This window comes from Trachemys scripta, chromosome 8 (assembly GCF_013100865.1).
Source record: "Trachemys scripta elegans isolate TJP31775 chromosome 8, CAS_Tse_1.0, whole genome shotgun sequence".
In the NCBI taxonomy this organism is placed as follows: Eukaryota; Metazoa; Chordata; order Testudines; family Emydidae; genus Trachemys; species Trachemys scripta.
In genome coordinates, this window is record NC_048305.1 from 107,761,970 (window position 1) to 107,777,804 (window position 15,835).

At 45.9% G+C, this 15,835-nt stretch overlaps 1 protein-coding gene across 1 annotated transcript in view; it reads right to left on the bottom strand.

Moving 5' to 3' along the window:
• Window positions 1-929: 929 nt before the first annotated feature.
• The window catches only part of KDM4A (lysine demethylase 4A), a 40,746-nt gene continuing 25,840 nt past the window's right edge, over window positions 930-15,835 (bottom strand). Inside the window, exons 13-21 of the mRNA XM_034778465.1 lie at window positions 14,419-14,623; window positions 14,045-14,121; window positions 12,884-12,939; window positions 11,586-11,694; window positions 9,626-9,814; window positions 8,213-8,383; window positions 7,110-7,229; window positions 5,742-5,834; window positions 930-4,847 (exon numbers count right to left, since the gene is read on the bottom strand). Of these exons, the coding sequence (XP_034634356.1) occupies window positions 4,707-4,847; window positions 5,742-5,834; window positions 7,110-7,229; window positions 8,213-8,383; window positions 9,626-9,814; window positions 11,586-11,694; window positions 12,884-12,939; window positions 14,045-14,121; window positions 14,419-14,623 (1,161 nt within the window). The 3' untranslated portion in view covers window positions 930-4,706. The remainder of the gene's footprint in view (window positions 4,848-5,741; window positions 5,835-7,109; window positions 7,230-8,212; window positions 8,384-9,625; window positions 9,815-11,585; window positions 11,695-12,883; window positions 12,940-14,044; window positions 14,122-14,418; window positions 14,624-15,835) is intronic.

Genomic DNA, 15,835 nt, shown 5'->3' on the forward strand with positions numbered 1-15,835 from the left:
CCTGAGAATTAAATTTGGTCCAAATGGGACGAAAAACCTAACACTAATGACACACTATATCCAACAATGAAAAAAGAAACTGATTTGTACACAGAAGTGGACAACTAGCTTGCGATAGCAAGACAAAGTACTTCAACAATGGACACTGTTGTTAAGAAGGAACTAACGGTGGGTCGGGGCACCTCTCCTCTCATATGAGCAGGCAGTGGTATGTAGCGACAGACACACTCGAGCCGCCCCAACAGGTACCGCTGAGGGGAGAAGTTCTCTGACAACTGTGCATGAGGTGCGCACACATCTCCAGTGGAATGGACACGGACAATCACTCACTCAAAGAACTGGATTGTTTGTTCCAGCCTTCAGAGCGCCCTTCCTGCTGGCCGGCCAGCAGAGTGCCTAGGCACACTGCTCCTGAGGAAGGAGACTGCTGAACAGCTTGGGCTGAGTGACTGGTTTCCTTTTGTTGAGGGGTGGAGATGGCAGGTAAGAAAAGAGGCTTTGGAGACCACAATAACTTACTCATATGTTAAATAAAACTAAGCATCTTACCAGCATATTGGATTCTGAACCAGTTAGAATTGCAGCAGAATGAATCTTGTCTCATCATATTATCCTTCCAGGGGGGAAAAAAAAATCCAGACACCGTGGTGAACAGTGAAGGCACACTCTGTACTCGTGGTGAACGGTTAAGGGTGCACAGATTAAGTCCCTACCTTCAGCTTCTTTGATCACAGAACAGCAGCAACCACCACTCATTCTTACTGGAGGTACTCAAGTTGTCATGTGACCACTGGACAGCCATGTAAGGAGAGGGTGTAATGGAGGATTAGGAAGAGGTTAATAGGTAATAAGACTAGACAAGTAATTAAAAACCTTGTGAGGATTTCCAAGGAAAATTGTTAAAGATTTAAATCAGTCCAGAGATTGTCTGTTTTGAAGTTAATTATGTTTATTACTAGATCAAATTAAAAACAATACAGAGGCTGCTGGAGTCTTATTCCCTCCCACGTTCGCATTAAAAAAAACAAAGCAGTCGTAGACAGGTCAGACGACAGGAGCCCAGTGGAGCATGGGAACTGTAGATAACGATGGAAGCCTCAGGCTGGGTGGCCAGAGAAGGGCGACACACCTCTCATCCCAGGCATTCCTGATCACGCCAATACAGAACTCATTTAACCCCAGATGGGAGCTCTGTCTCATTCAGAAATTGGGAAGGATGATCTTAGAAAATGGGTGTAACCATTGAAACCACTTTCCCTGCCTGTCAGAAGACCCTGCTAGTGCAGCAGGAGTTCTCCTAGAAGACTGGACACAAAGAGGGGATCTACAATAAGCGGTTAGCAAAAACAGGACACTAGCTTCCCAGTTCCAAAATGGAAACCGGATCTGCCAGCCTTTCCCAGGATTACATCCAGACAGCTCCATTCTACAGTTTGCTAAGAGCCCAACCTGAACCAAAAATCAGACTTAGCACAAGAGGAAAGGGGATGCAGCCCATGATCTGCAATGCCACACCAAATGGAGTGACTGAATAGCTCTCACCCAGTGCTTCCCTATGGGATGGGTTAGCATCAACATTGGTGTTTTGAGCACGTTTCTAGAAGTAACTTCCTATTTTAAATATATTCCAAAAGCACCTGCTCAACTGGCATCCTAATGGCACTTGTCCTGAGATTGGAAGGACTCCAGAGGAAGGGAATTAGGACATTTTCCAATGACACAATAGTGTGTGAAGGACCCACACACACCAGAATGGGTCAGAGCACAAGGTCAGTTTTCTCACACAACAGGACAATGTAGAAACACAAGTTAAATATTGTACAGCTGCTATTTTAAGAGCTAATTTATGCCCCTTATATTTTAAGCACATTAATGGAGGTGCCTACAGAATCCGTCTACAAACGTAAGGATTCTACTTGGAGTCAAAAAATGACATGGACTCCCTGGTGTGTTAAACATGAGGAATTCTGCTCTCATTTCGATTTGTGCACCTAGCCTGGTGCTGGAGTGCAGCTCTAAGTCACCAAAAAGTGGGTCAGGTATAAACCAAATCAGAAATGAGGTTTACATCTATAGATGTTTATTAAACTACATTGTTAAATGCAGTTAATGGGAAATGGGACAACCTTCCTTTATCCAATGATGCAGGAAACTCAGCAAGGATGGCAGTGGTTTCCAAGACAGTGCAGACAGCCGACAAGACCATCAGTCTGAAGTCCGTTTACAGAGAACACTTTTGGGTCACATCAGGTCAGAGCTCCCTGACCAGAACTAATACCGAGCATGGAAACGCTCCTGAAAGTCACTCAGTATTGAGAGAGGCAGGTGACAAAGCATGGTGTAACTGACCTGGAACCCTTGCAGGGCACAAGCCCAGCTGCCTTGCACTAGGTTGTCATTTTAGGGTGGGAGCCTTCTTTGTAGATAGGTATTTATACCAGACATATAGTATCACCACCTAGAATGGAAACTCAGTCCATGCAGGTAATATAGCAGATTGGGTAGGAAGCCTCTACATCATCCAGACAGCTAAATTGGTACCCCGTTTTTTTTTTTTTTTGGGGGGGGGGGGAAGCAGAATAGATTTTCCCGTGATGAACAGGACAGCATTCAGTCTAGAGGGAATTAAAGTGAATCCCAGGTACATTAGAAGACTAGAGGGCAGATTCAAAGAGATGCTGGCAGCTTCCCTTCCTTTCGTTAGTCACAAAAATGGCATCAAAAGGAGTTGCCAACTTGCAGCTCTAACCGATTCTCATTTCGTACACCTGCACACTTGCAGATACTATGACAATTTTACAATGTCCCAGTTTTACATGTTAACAATTCCAATGCTTACCAGAATGATTCATTAACATTTGAAACTGACCACGATGAATTAAGTTACTGGGAAAACGTACAAAGTGAAGGCCCTGTTCCTTCCAGGAATCTGCCCAAATGCTGATTAACAAGGGCGTCTCCCACACATTGTAAGAGAAGGACATCCAAGAGCAAGCCTGAGCACTAGAAATTTGTATAGTCACATCAGTATCCTGATCCTAGAAGAGTTTTGGTATAAACAGAGGATTATTTTTCAAAAAAGCTTGTTGTTTATTATTTTGCTGATCAAGAGTCAAAAAGTCACTGCACAACACTACATTTTATTGCTAATCAACAAGTTGATGCACCAGATTTCAAAATAATTTGGTTTATAGTGTTCTTATAGAAACAAAGAGGAAACTGCTATAAATCAGGGTCTTGTGTACACAAGGTCCCTTTACTACAGCGATGGGTCTATGTCAGTGAAGAGAATTAAAATAAAAAAAACTGAGTATATTTGTACGATTTTCTCTCTCAACAAAGGGAAACTACCCAAGTCACTCCATGCAGCTGGAAGGCAGCCAGTCTGCCCACAGTCTAAAATCCCTTTCCCCAGAGGGTGGGAAAGCCACACATCCTTATTCAATTGCTGCTTTAACTTGTTAATGCTTTACTAGGAGCATGTCAGAACATCTTCAGGATACACACAATGCATGGCTCCTGAACTGACAGCTTTCCATTGCTGGGATAGTCAAGTCTATCCGATACAACTAAGAGTGTGTCCAATTAATGCTCTACACAGGATTTGAAAGAACAGATGCCCTACCAGCTGTGGCCAGACAGAAGAACGTGGCAGCACTTCTGCTTCTGAGTGGCACTACACAACCATTCATTAACAGGTACAGTTCAGTGCATCTTGTAACTGGGTCCTAGACTCACATCTAATTATCCTAGGTAAGAGCTGGTGGCAGCAGAGCCACAGACAAGGTGCTGGATGCTACAGATCCTGCTGCCCTGGCATAACCAATACTGTGGTGCTTGGCTCTCTAGGAGGACCCTTTGGTCTTTATTGCCTTAGTGAAGCGTACGCTAAAGTACTCTTTGGGGGCTGAATGAATATTCTTGTTAGAGGGCTGCACTGCAGGAGGCTCCAGACAGATTCCTATTTATACGTAGGCACAGACCATTACAGTTAAACACAAGTAAGTCTCAAAATATCAAATCAGAACAAAAGCTAAATGGAGGGTTAAATAGCTCGTCCAATCGGATTTGATTTTCACATTTCATCTCTTCACACAAACGCCTCCAATCCACTTGGCTCTGCACAGCCTGAGGCTCCACCCTCAGAGGGCAGATGCTGAGAAACAAGAAACTGAAGCTGCTCCAGACAAAACACACAGATATAAATATAAAAAGGGGTTCAATGTCAAGCACCAGTAATACTGCCTGCTCGGTGCAGGTGTGGCCATTGGGGAGAGACTCCCAGAATCAGGAACATTATTCAACAAAAACTACACACTTTGTATCCTCCTGCAGCTGCCAAGATGCCCAGGTGAAGTTCCCAGAAGAGTTTGCCACCTGTCAATTTTGTCTCATACAAGCAGAAACAGTGAGAGACTGTTTGAGGAGATAAGCTGTGGAAGGCAGAACTCCCAAGCTGGCTTGCCGGATACTTGTTCAGTGCAGACAACTTCAGGGGAGGAGCCTGCAGGCAGGCATCCACTGTTGCAACACTGAATGGTTCCACCGTCCAACAATCTCCTTTCAGCTACTGCAGGGTACAGTATTGTAGCTTCCTTTTAAAAAAAAAACATGGATTTGAAATGTCCAAGTTTGGCCTCTGTTGTACTGGAGTGTTAGAATCCATTGGGAGGTTGGCATCTCTCCTTCTCTACCATAGGCAGTGCTTACTCCATGATGGCCCGGTACAGTGCAGGTTCGATGTAATCCTCCCGATAGCGTGAGTTGATCACTCTTTGTCTCTTCCGCTCTTGTTTGACCTCCTTCTCTGTGAAGATTTCTGTGAAGCGCATATCTGAAGCTACTGACTGCAAGAGTAAAGCAGGGTTAGATACCCACAGCGCCGCTCCAATGAACTTATTACCCCTCACCTACAAGCTCTCCCACACTGCAGAGAAATCGCGTGGGGCATGGGGTAACGGGACTGTTTTGCACAAGCCCACGTGACTGGGCTGGGTTCCCAGCCATACTGCAGTATGGAGAGAGAAGCAACTTAACAAACCTGCAGTCACTAGACCCAGTGAAATGATTAATGGGCAAACACAACACTGAGGGCCAAAGGATTCTAGCTCAGTGCCAAGTGTGAAGGAGACTTAAGGGGTCAGTGCAATGATCAAACTAAACACCCAGTACGTCTGCAGCATGCTCCGCTCTATTGAGACAGGCAGATTTAAACACCCACTCAGCATGAATGCCCCACCCCTACCCTTCCTGGACTCAGACACTCTGCATGCTTATTAACAAGTGTTGCAACTGAGCTAGGACAGTGAGGTGGGTGCACAGGACCTGCCTCTCAGGTCAGCAATGTGCCTAGGTTGTGAATGGCCGCGGAGCTAATGCCTTACTATGTGAGGCCTTCTGGAGCGATGCAGGCCAAGGACACCAAGGCACTTCCTGGTGTACCTCACTATTTCAAAGATGCAGGATTTCACTAGTTAAGTCCCATAAATGGTCAGTGAGCAATGAAGGGCTACAGACCTCAGCTAGAGGTGAGCTGAAGTAATGTATCTACAGAGAGATAGATCAGCCAAGGAAAAGACAGCAAACAAACTCCCAGAGCAAGTCTCACCTTGCAATGCCCTTGCTGCTGTGCACTTCAATGCGTTTGCTCCCATGAAGGCAGGCTACTCTCAGGGGAAGCCACATGGACATCAAGGTTATGGAGAGGACTTTTAGTACAGATGCACACCCCCACTACTTACCAGCCTTGATTTGACTCTCTTTGGAAGCTCCTCATCAAGGGTGTACACATCATCTCTCTTCGCCATCAGCTGGGATCCATCTTCAAATTCCACCTAACACACAAATGATACTGTACTGCCTGAAGTCACAAAAACCAGATCCCCCCCACTACTACAGAGTCTCCCTGTTCAGTTCCCAGCTCTCTAAGTGAGCTCCCATCATGAAAGCTTTCGATATACATGTACTTTCTGGCATAGCCTGGGGTCGTGTGTAAATGAGGGAGGTCGCAGCAGTTGGTTAATATCTAGTATTGGGAACAGACTTTGTACACGCAATAATCCTGAGAGCAGCAGGAAGTGGCACAGCCCAATCTGCCTAGGGTCAAGGGAATGACCAGTTTTAGGAATATTCTCAGAACACTTCGCAATAAGCCAGCTCCTCACTGGGGATTTGTACTTATCAGGCAAACTGGGTGTTTCAATGCCACTCCGGACGTTATCCGAGCAGCAGGGTTGGGAGAAGAGGACGAGATGTACACAAGCACTCTAAAATTCAAGGTTTTTTTTGGTAAATAAAACTTTGCTTCAGCCAGATTCAGCTACAGGAGCTTAAATATTGGGGCCCACTTTCAAACGCAGGTGCCCACAGCGAGGCAGTCAGATAAAAGCAGCCTGATTTTCAGAGGGGGTGAGCCATCCAAAATGCTGCTGAGTTCAGTGGGCCCTGCCGGTGCTCAGCACCTCTGAGAATGAGGCCATTTTCACACCCGAGTCTGAACCTTCTGAATGTGCCCATGTTGGGCAGGCTCAGCCCAACCCCTTAGCGTCACCCCCAGGATGTCTGGAAGCTCAACAGTTGCACTTGCAGGGCTCACTGCTGAGGCTGGTGGCAGAAGGGCTTAGCTCATGGTGCAGACACGGACTAGATGCCCCCGTTTCCTACAACCTGCTGCATGGAATCACTTCTCTGCATATCCTATGGATTTGTATTTCTAGTGCAGAAGGGATTGGGTCAATAACCCACTCATCGGTACCTGGCTATATATCGGTGGGTCACAAAGGACATCTAGGCTATAACAGGGTCCTCAGTACCAGTTATTCAGCATTTATACTCCATCCAGACTAAAAGCGGAGATTTTTACTGTCATCTATGCAGCTTTCCTTCCAATAGATCACTAACAAACCCCATACCACGCCTGCCCCTTCCTGAGTGGGATTTGACTGCAGTAGTTAAAGAGGGTCCTAGGACTTGGTTTGCCAGTAGTACCACACTTCTACAAAAGGGCTTCTAAAATAGACTGTGGAGAGGTGTCTAGAGACCACTGCAATGAGCATTTTATCTAAATAGTGAGAGGTGGAGGGCAGCAGAAAGGAATAGAAGCTCGATACCTGGTACATCTGGATGGCATGTGAGGCCACAAATTTGGCTCCATAGACTTGTCCATCTGTCCATCTGACTTGCACGACTTCTCCTTCAGCAGGAGGACCCAGCTGAAGACAGTCTCGACTCTGATGGCATAAGAAGGAAAGTCGGGAGACGCGGAGAAGTGAGCAGTAACAGCTTCTTTACATTTGCATAAAGATTCAGCAGGCCCAGGGAGATCCATCCCATTTTTATAGGGCCTTCCATCAGAGTACCAAAGCACCTTAGGAACAACCCTTGAGATAGCTGGATTTTCCCATCTAGAGAGACAGGGAAACTGAGCCACAGGGTGCCACAACTAAACCATCAGTTCACAAACACAGGGTGTTTCCTGCTCCCAGCTATTTCAAATGGTCTGCAAATTCAAAGTCAAGCTTCTTGGATCCTTTCCTTCTCCTGGCTCAGCTCCAGTTACAGAGACCCTGAACACAACCTGCATCCTCAGTGACAACTGTGCAAATGCATTGCCTTGTCATTTGCCCTTCACTACCCCACCTCCCAGCCCTGCGTAGTAGCCACATGGCATCCTCCACCCATCAGGTGCCTCTGAAAAGGGGCCTTTCCACGGTGCCCGAGGCACAGAGAATGCAAGTTTGGCACAAGAATAGCTCCATGCTGCTATTAACATCACTGAAGAAGATATGGCGACCAGTAGATAAGCCTTCTGTCTACAGGCTACAGTTCAGCCACAACTGCCTTGTTCTGTATATAAAACCCACCCAGCCCACCCATGCAGAACTGTTCGGTACAGAACTGAAAACAGAGACAACAGCTAATGAAGGCCTGACAAGGATAATGAATACAGCTGCTCATAAGTCAGAAAGAAGACCAATACAGGGACTTTGCAACCAAAGTATTAAGTTAGACAATGACAGGTTTTTAAGTGGGAAGAAATCTAAAAAGCTGTAAGAAATTCTCCGCTCAGATGAGAGTACTTTCCACTGTATGAATGGTCATTAACCCCCTAGAAATGTTAGCAGACAAAGACACATTTGCTCCCACAATGGTGATACAGTTTCCTTGTACCACATGCCCTCTAATGGAGTAGCTCTCTTATTTCACCACATACCACAATGTCCTCTGGATAGAGGTTATCGCTGAAGGAGCCATCATCAAAGTTGACTTCATAGAAGGTTTCCTTTGTAAGATTGACCACTTCGCACTGATAGAAACGACCGTTCTTGTGCTTGCTGATGACCATTTGCCCAGCTGAGAGATCCTGCAGAGCAGCTTTAGCTCGCTGAGAGGAGAAGAGCTGTTAGACAGCTGAAATGAAGGTCAGTGTACTGGCACTGAACATGGGTCTTGGCAGATGAGAAGAGACAGAACTACATTGTTGCCAAGAGTTCTTAATTGTACATAGGATCCACCAGTGATCTGAAGTCAATTTTTAAAAGGAGTTTTCCCCCAGAGTGCTTTAAATGCTTAAAAACCAAACCAGTCAGCTGCAGCGACCAAGACAGTGCTGTGCATAGCTCAGGCCACCTAGGGAGTTACAAGCTCTCGCTCTTTAGAGTAGGTTCCCTCAAGACATTTTGAGGACTTTGCAGCAAGCCCTCTGTGACGAACTGGGCCTGTTCTCACTGTGGTCTGTGAATGCTGACAGGGGAGTGTGGCTGGAATAGTCTGCATTGGAGGATGGGAGACAGCCCGAGGGCGCATACCTGAGTGTGTAATACGAGAACCCAGGAAGGGGTTGAAGGCCAGGTGACTCCTTAGCCCGGGAAACTGAACAAAGGCTGTGGGAGGGGTCGCGGAAGCAGAGGGTGGGAAGCAGGCTGGAGAGATGGCTGGGAGGCAGAGATGGCTCTGACCTCCCAAGGGGGGCTGGGCTGGGATGCCTTGGGACCCCAAGATGGACCTAACTGAGGGGGTCCCTGTTGTCTGTGCCTGCAAGACCTGTCTTGGACTGTATTCCTGTCATCCAAATAAACCTTCTGCTTTACTGGCTGGCTGAGAGTCGCAGTGAATCGCAGGAAGCCGGGGGTGCAGGGCCCTGAGTTCCCCAATACTCCGTGACACCCTCTACAGGCCCATCTCGAGCAGAATGCTGCAGTTCATTTGGCAGAAGGGATGCAAGGGAACATGACATTCCACTGGGATCCCAGTACTAACTCTGCACATTAACATCACTTACTTCACACACATGCACACGTTAGCTATTCCTTCTCACGACAGCTCCAGGGGGAGGTGGTTCTCAGTCACTTTATAGACAAAACTGAAACCCGGGAAAAGTGACTGGCTGAAGGCCACAAGCAGTCAGCAGCAGGACTGAGATCAGGGCTCAGTTCTTGGCATGGGATGGGAGCCAAGGTCATTAGACTACGCTGGCTAAAATGCACAGGGGATTCTTTTATTGATATGAATCTGTCAAAGATATTACCTCATCCACCTTATCTCTAGCACAACCAAAAGCTTTTCAGTTTCCCTTGATACTCTGGCCTACTCCAGAACAAATACTAGTTGTGTCCCAAATACTCACCTCTGCCTGGGATGGAATCTTATGCCTAAAGCAGGTAATGAAGACAACAAATGGCCAGTCATCAGGTTGCATCATGACTCCAGCTGCTTGAGCACAGCTGACATGAAAGGACGTAGGACAGCGACCATGAGAGCACTGCACACAGCAACCTGCAATTCTCTTCCTCCGCTTCTTACAGAAGATGCATTTCTGCAGACAGGAAACTAGAGATTACTGCTCAGCATTGGCTTTCCCCAGGCACAGAATGCTGACAGGCCCCCCCAGGTGTTACTAGAAATACCCTTTTTTGTTACTACATTATTCCAATTAATCTCTATCCCAGAAAGGCACCATGCTTTATTATATTCTAGAGAGAGAAGGACACTTGTTTTATTTCATAACATGGCAGGAATCTCAGGAGTTACAAACAGGGACAAAGGCAAAAAAGTAAGTGTCTATAATATACCAATCCAACAAGCTTAATAGCAAAACATGTGAACTGAAATGTCTGTAAGGAAAGGAGACCTGGACACGTCATTCTACCACATTTCAGCAATGACAAAAGTCAATGGCCCACTGCAACTCCTGGCTATAGTTATACAAGGACAGAAACAGGCCAGAGGGCTAGAGTAACATTATACCCAAAGGATTTCATAAAACCAGAGGCAGAATTTCAGAAGGGAGGAGAACTGAGTAGAATTTGTACAGAGGCAGATTCCATAACCTTACCCTAAAGGCAGAAGGCTAGATTTGGGCCAGCAGATTTGTGGTAACAGATGGACGTCACAAATACTGGTTTATATCCTTAAAGCAGGTTTGAGCAAATGGAGGAAAAGGCTCTAAAATGTAAGTATTTCTAAAAATTAGTCATGCCAGCCAGGAAGTCCCATATCTTATAGCTAAAGTCAATATACAGCTTTTTTATTTAATAGTTCTCACCTTGTTTGCCCCAAAATACTGATGGTTTTTTAGCAAAGCGGTTCAGTCCATTGTCATATTTTTAGGTACAGAGGTTTAGAGGCTAAATAAATTAAATGATTGTGAAGCACTTTGAGAACAGCTGATGAAAAGTGATTTATAAGAAATAGGCATTAAGTATTTGAACCTTCTCCTAATTCCATCAGTCTGAGACTCATGAGTGGCTAGACTGTAGAAATTCTTAAAAAAAAGAGAACACTAAAAATGAAAAAGCCACCCAGGACTCAGGCCAGTTAGCAAGGACTCATGTGCAGAATAGGCTTCCTCAGATGGAACAGATCTATCTACCTTTCATACACATGCAGAGGTGCTTTAGGGGCTACGTTCACGATTCAATCTCATCGCTGTCACCTCAGACGCTTCAATGATTGAGAATGCTCTTGGCAATGGTCTCCCCTCTAGTATTCTGCTTTTCCAGTGGCTCCAAGTCCACTGGTCAAATCCCACCCCACCTCTTCTGCTAGTGCTGCACTGGATTGCATGCGTGGACAGTTAATAGCAAGGTATGATGTGATATAGCCATACAAAGCTCAGCTCTCTTCTTCTGGATTGAGGGAAACCCCCTTCCTCCTCTTCTATCTAAAGGAGTGAGAGTCTTACGTTTTTTAAACTGAGTTTGTAGACAAGCTAAACAGACCCAGCTTCTATTTTATTTAAAGTGCCTAGAGATTCCTACATAAGATACCAACACGTTACTGTATTATGCAATTCAAATCACTAGCTAAACTATAACAAGACTCTATACTAACCCCCTTGTTAATTCTAATTTCAGGTAATTATTGTGCTGTGTTAATACCCAAGAACAAAGCTAAGCTTTGGAGAGTAGGGAGTACTCTAATGGGATTGATTTAACAAACCACCTCCAAACCATCAGAGTTTGAATTTTCTCTGACCTCTACTTAACAGAGAGGAGCTGTCTCCTTCAGGAGGAGAACAGAAGACCCCACAGATAGGACCTCAGTGAAACTAACAAGCCTAACAGTGAATCTCAGATGTTTCTTACCAGTCTGAAGCGCTGCAGGGGGATTTTGCCAACATCCACTGGACTGCGCTCTGCAATATTCACAAATTTTGCCTCCAGTACAGCTACAGCACACATCACATGGACCCACCTGCCAGAATTGGAAAAAAGTCAGTACACACTGGAGAAAGACAGTTGAGAATTTAAGCAAGTTTAGTGCTAATGAAGTGTAGCAGATTGGCAATCCCTCCAGCCCTAAGAATGAAATCCTTTGTTGATCCATACAGCAGACTAGAGCTCAAGTAGTGCAAGCCTCCCTCACACTAGTCCTGATAATGGAGACATCTAGGAGCAAAAGCGGACTTCATCCCATTCAGTTCTTGGCCTTTCCACTGAGGTGAACAAGGGAGTGACTGAGTGAGACTTGTGCTGGTGGTATTTGTGCTGCAGGCACATGTGCCCTACAAGCTTGTTTTACTCAGGCCACAGACCTGTCAGATAATAACTATTTAGATACTACTGACCTGGTTTTGAAACAGTGACCTAGAGGTCAAAGGCCACTCCCAGAGTCTTCAAGCCAAGTTACCATAATTTACCCCTTAGCACTGTAAGTTAAGATTCAGATACTAAATACCAACGTATTTTGCATCCAAGAACTTTAGACATACTAGCCAAATTAATCTGCGTCCTTTTCCATTAACAGTCGCCTATGCTGTAGCTGCCCCAAGTCAGCCTTGAGCTAAAATATGCTGCATTGTGGGAGGGCCCCATCTCCCAAAGCCAGTGAAGTGTTGTTTGGGAAGAGTAAAGGAATCTTTGTGGCTGTCCTGTGATGTAGACGCCTCCAGCTAAGCCCCGAGCTGAAGACACAAGCAGTGTAAATTTAGACAGACAGTCTATTGGCAGAGCTGAGGTATGTAGAGCCTTTGGTTGCTGTATGGAGCATGATCTCTTTGTAACCTGGTATTCAGAGTTCCCGGCCCCTCACATGGCTCTGGGAACCAAAGACAATTTTACTTAATAAGAGACTAAGCAGTTAATAGCTATCACCACCTTGGGATGGGGAATTCCCTGGGAAGTCAGTGACTGGCTGTGGGTCTCTGTGATACTGCACCACTCACCCAAGTCCTCGTGCATTAGGCACCACGTGCTTACATCTTGAACTATGTTATATATGTTTACAACCCTCCGCATCAATCCTGTCAATCCATCTGGAAGATACCCTTGGTCACTACATCATCCCTGCAGCACACTCGCACTAAGCAATGAACTTTTAACAACCTCACAAGTGCTCATGTGCTACGCTGCTCCATAGAGAATGAAAAAGCTGGAATACTCACTTGTCATCATTGGCTCTCTGCAGCGCACCTCCTCGTAATGAACACAAGCAGCAGTCCTGCCACATGGAGGAAAATGAGGAACCACGTTATCTGTCAATGAAGCAGTAAGCTTGCACCAGAGAGCCTCACTGTGACGACACATTCAGAGAAATAGCTCTTTGTTGCCAATTAGCCCCAATTATACAATCACTTTGCAGAGGACAGCCTAATTAAGAGCTATCAATGGCCTCCTGCTTTTGAGAAATGGACTGACCTCATAGTTCTCTAGATACTCAGAGGTGGAGTAAACTAAGGAGAGCTACTCTGAAGCTGGGTGGGAAAAACACAGAGAGCCAATGTTGTGAGCTCATACCAGAGAAACAAAATCCTATCCCAACTAGGCATAGCTGAAGCTGGGAACAAACCACCCTGGCGGATGCAATTCAAGGGGCTGGCCCCTGGAAGAGATGCAGTGGTCCCTTCTGTTGGTCCAGAGCCCATGACACTTTCTGAAAGAACCCCTCTACTCTGGGCCACCTTCCTCCTCAATGAGTTAGATTTCAGTATCCCCTGCCACTGCAACAGCCACAGCTAAGCAACAAGTTAGCTGCATTTTGTAGAGCAGAAGGTGTCATATACAAGGAGATATCAGAGATAAACAGATCTGCAGAAATGTGGTGAGCTTCCCTTCTCCATTTCTGACCACAATAGCCTGAATCACTGCATCACTGAATCTTTAAGCCAGAAGACATTAAATCAAAAGGCAAACGGTAGAGAATTACACTCTGGAGGTGTTCTCTAAATTACAGCCTTATCACAAAAGGGGAGCAGACACTGCACAATGGAAGGTTTCAGGAAGAGCTCTGCAACTAGCCTTCATCTGACTTCGCCTTCATCGGGGGAGGGATAGCTCAGTGGTTTGAGCATTGGCCTGATAAACCCAGGGTTGTGAGTTCAATCCTTGAGGGGGCCATTTAGGGATTTGGGGATTGGTCCTGCTTTGAGCAGGGGGTTGGACTAGATGACCTCCTGAGGTCCCTTCCAACCCTGATATTCTATGAGTCTATGACCTTGCCCCCAGTCCTCCCATGGGCTCCACACAGCTTGGATACCTGACTAATAGGAACCTCCTGAGTCCTTAAAGAGAAAGCCAAGTGAGGCTTGTACAAGCAATTTTCTTACCTCCTCTAAAGCATTGGCTGTACACCTGGAGCACATCCAGTCTTCAGTGGCCTTGTCAGGGGACACACCATAACAACCTATAATGGAAACAAGCTGCTTAGGGAAAACAGCACAGATCTCTCACCGTGGAGGTCAAAGAGGGAATGTGAAAATTACAGCCCTTGGGCTTCACTTCATAATCCCCGCGTGAGGGTTCCATAAACCTCAAGTGTGCCGTACACCACCATCGCGCCATCATTCACAAGGCCCTGTGTTGCAGGTCTCCGTGATCCACTTAAGGAATGGACTCAGTTCTTTAGGTGGAATTGTTACAGTGTACAAGATCAGACTGCAGGGCAAGTAAGTGCCTAGGTGTGGGGTTTGGCTGTACTCACTAGCATGAACACAGACACTGCAGTTTTTGCAGGTGATCAGGACACTTGTTCCATCTTCCTCCAGGTAAGGGGTTGAGAGATTGAGGTCAGTGCTGCAGCCAGTTGCAGTGAAGCACATCTCAGGAATCAGAGGTTTGGTTCGTACCTTCCTGGTGGCAGTACCTGGAGCAACTCCAGGGCTCTGACCATGGCCTCCACATTCTGCCTATGAAAGTGAGGTGGGGAATATAGGTATATTTTACCGGGAATATTGAAAACCTCAGATTTTTCTCTCACATTGTTATTCTTACTACCAGCTTCATCAGACAAAGATAACTGCTACACAACAGCAAGCTTTACTTCCTGCATCATTCAGAACATGATCCCATCTTTAAAGACAAGCACAAGCCGTAAGAATGGTCATACTGGGTCAGACCAATGGTCCATCTAGCCCAGTATCCTGTCTTCCAATAGTAGCCAATGCCAGGTGCTTCAGAGGGAATGAACAGAACAGGTAATCATCAAGTGATCCATCCCGTTGTCCAGTCCCAGCTTCTGGCAAACAGACGCTAGGGACACTCAGAACATGGTGTTGGATCCCTGACCATCCTGGCTAGTGTCTTGGCCTTCACAACATTCCTGGCAAAGAGTTCCACAGGTCACCTGTGCCTTGTGTGAAGAAGTACTTCCTTGTGTTTGTTTTAAACCTGCTGCCTGTTAATTTCATATGTGGCCCCATGTTCTTGTGTTATGAGGAGTAAATGATATTTCCTTATTCACTTTCTCCACACCAGACAAGATTTTATAGATGTCTACCATATCCATCCCCCCACGCCCCAGTTGTCTCCTTTTCAAGCTGAAAAGTCCCAGTCTTTTTAATCTCTCCTCATCAGGAAGCTGTTCCATACCCCTAAGTGTTTTAGTTGCCCTTCTCAGTACCTTTCCCAATATATCTTTTCTGAGATGGGGTGACCAGATCTGCACACAGTAGTCAAGATGCGAGCATATTGTGGATTTATATAGTGGCATTATGATTTTTTCTGTCTTCTTATCTACCCTTTCCTTAATAGTTCCTAACATAGAATATTAGGGTTGGAAGAGATCTAGGGAGGTCATCTTGTCCAACCGCCTGCTCAAGGCAGGACCAATCCCCAATCATCCCAGCCAGGGCTCTCTCAAGCTGGGCCTTAAAAACCTCTAAGGATGGCGATTCCACCACCTCCCTAGGTAACCCATTCCAGAGCTTCACCACCCTCCTAGTGAAATAGTTTTTCCTAATATCCAACCTAGACCTCCCCCACTGCTACTTGAGACCACTGCTCCTTGTTCTGTCATCTGCCACCAATGAGAACAACTGAGCTCCATCCTCTTTGGAACCCCCCCTTTCAGGTAGTTGAAAGCTACTATCAAATTCCCCCCTCATTCTTCTCTTCTGCAG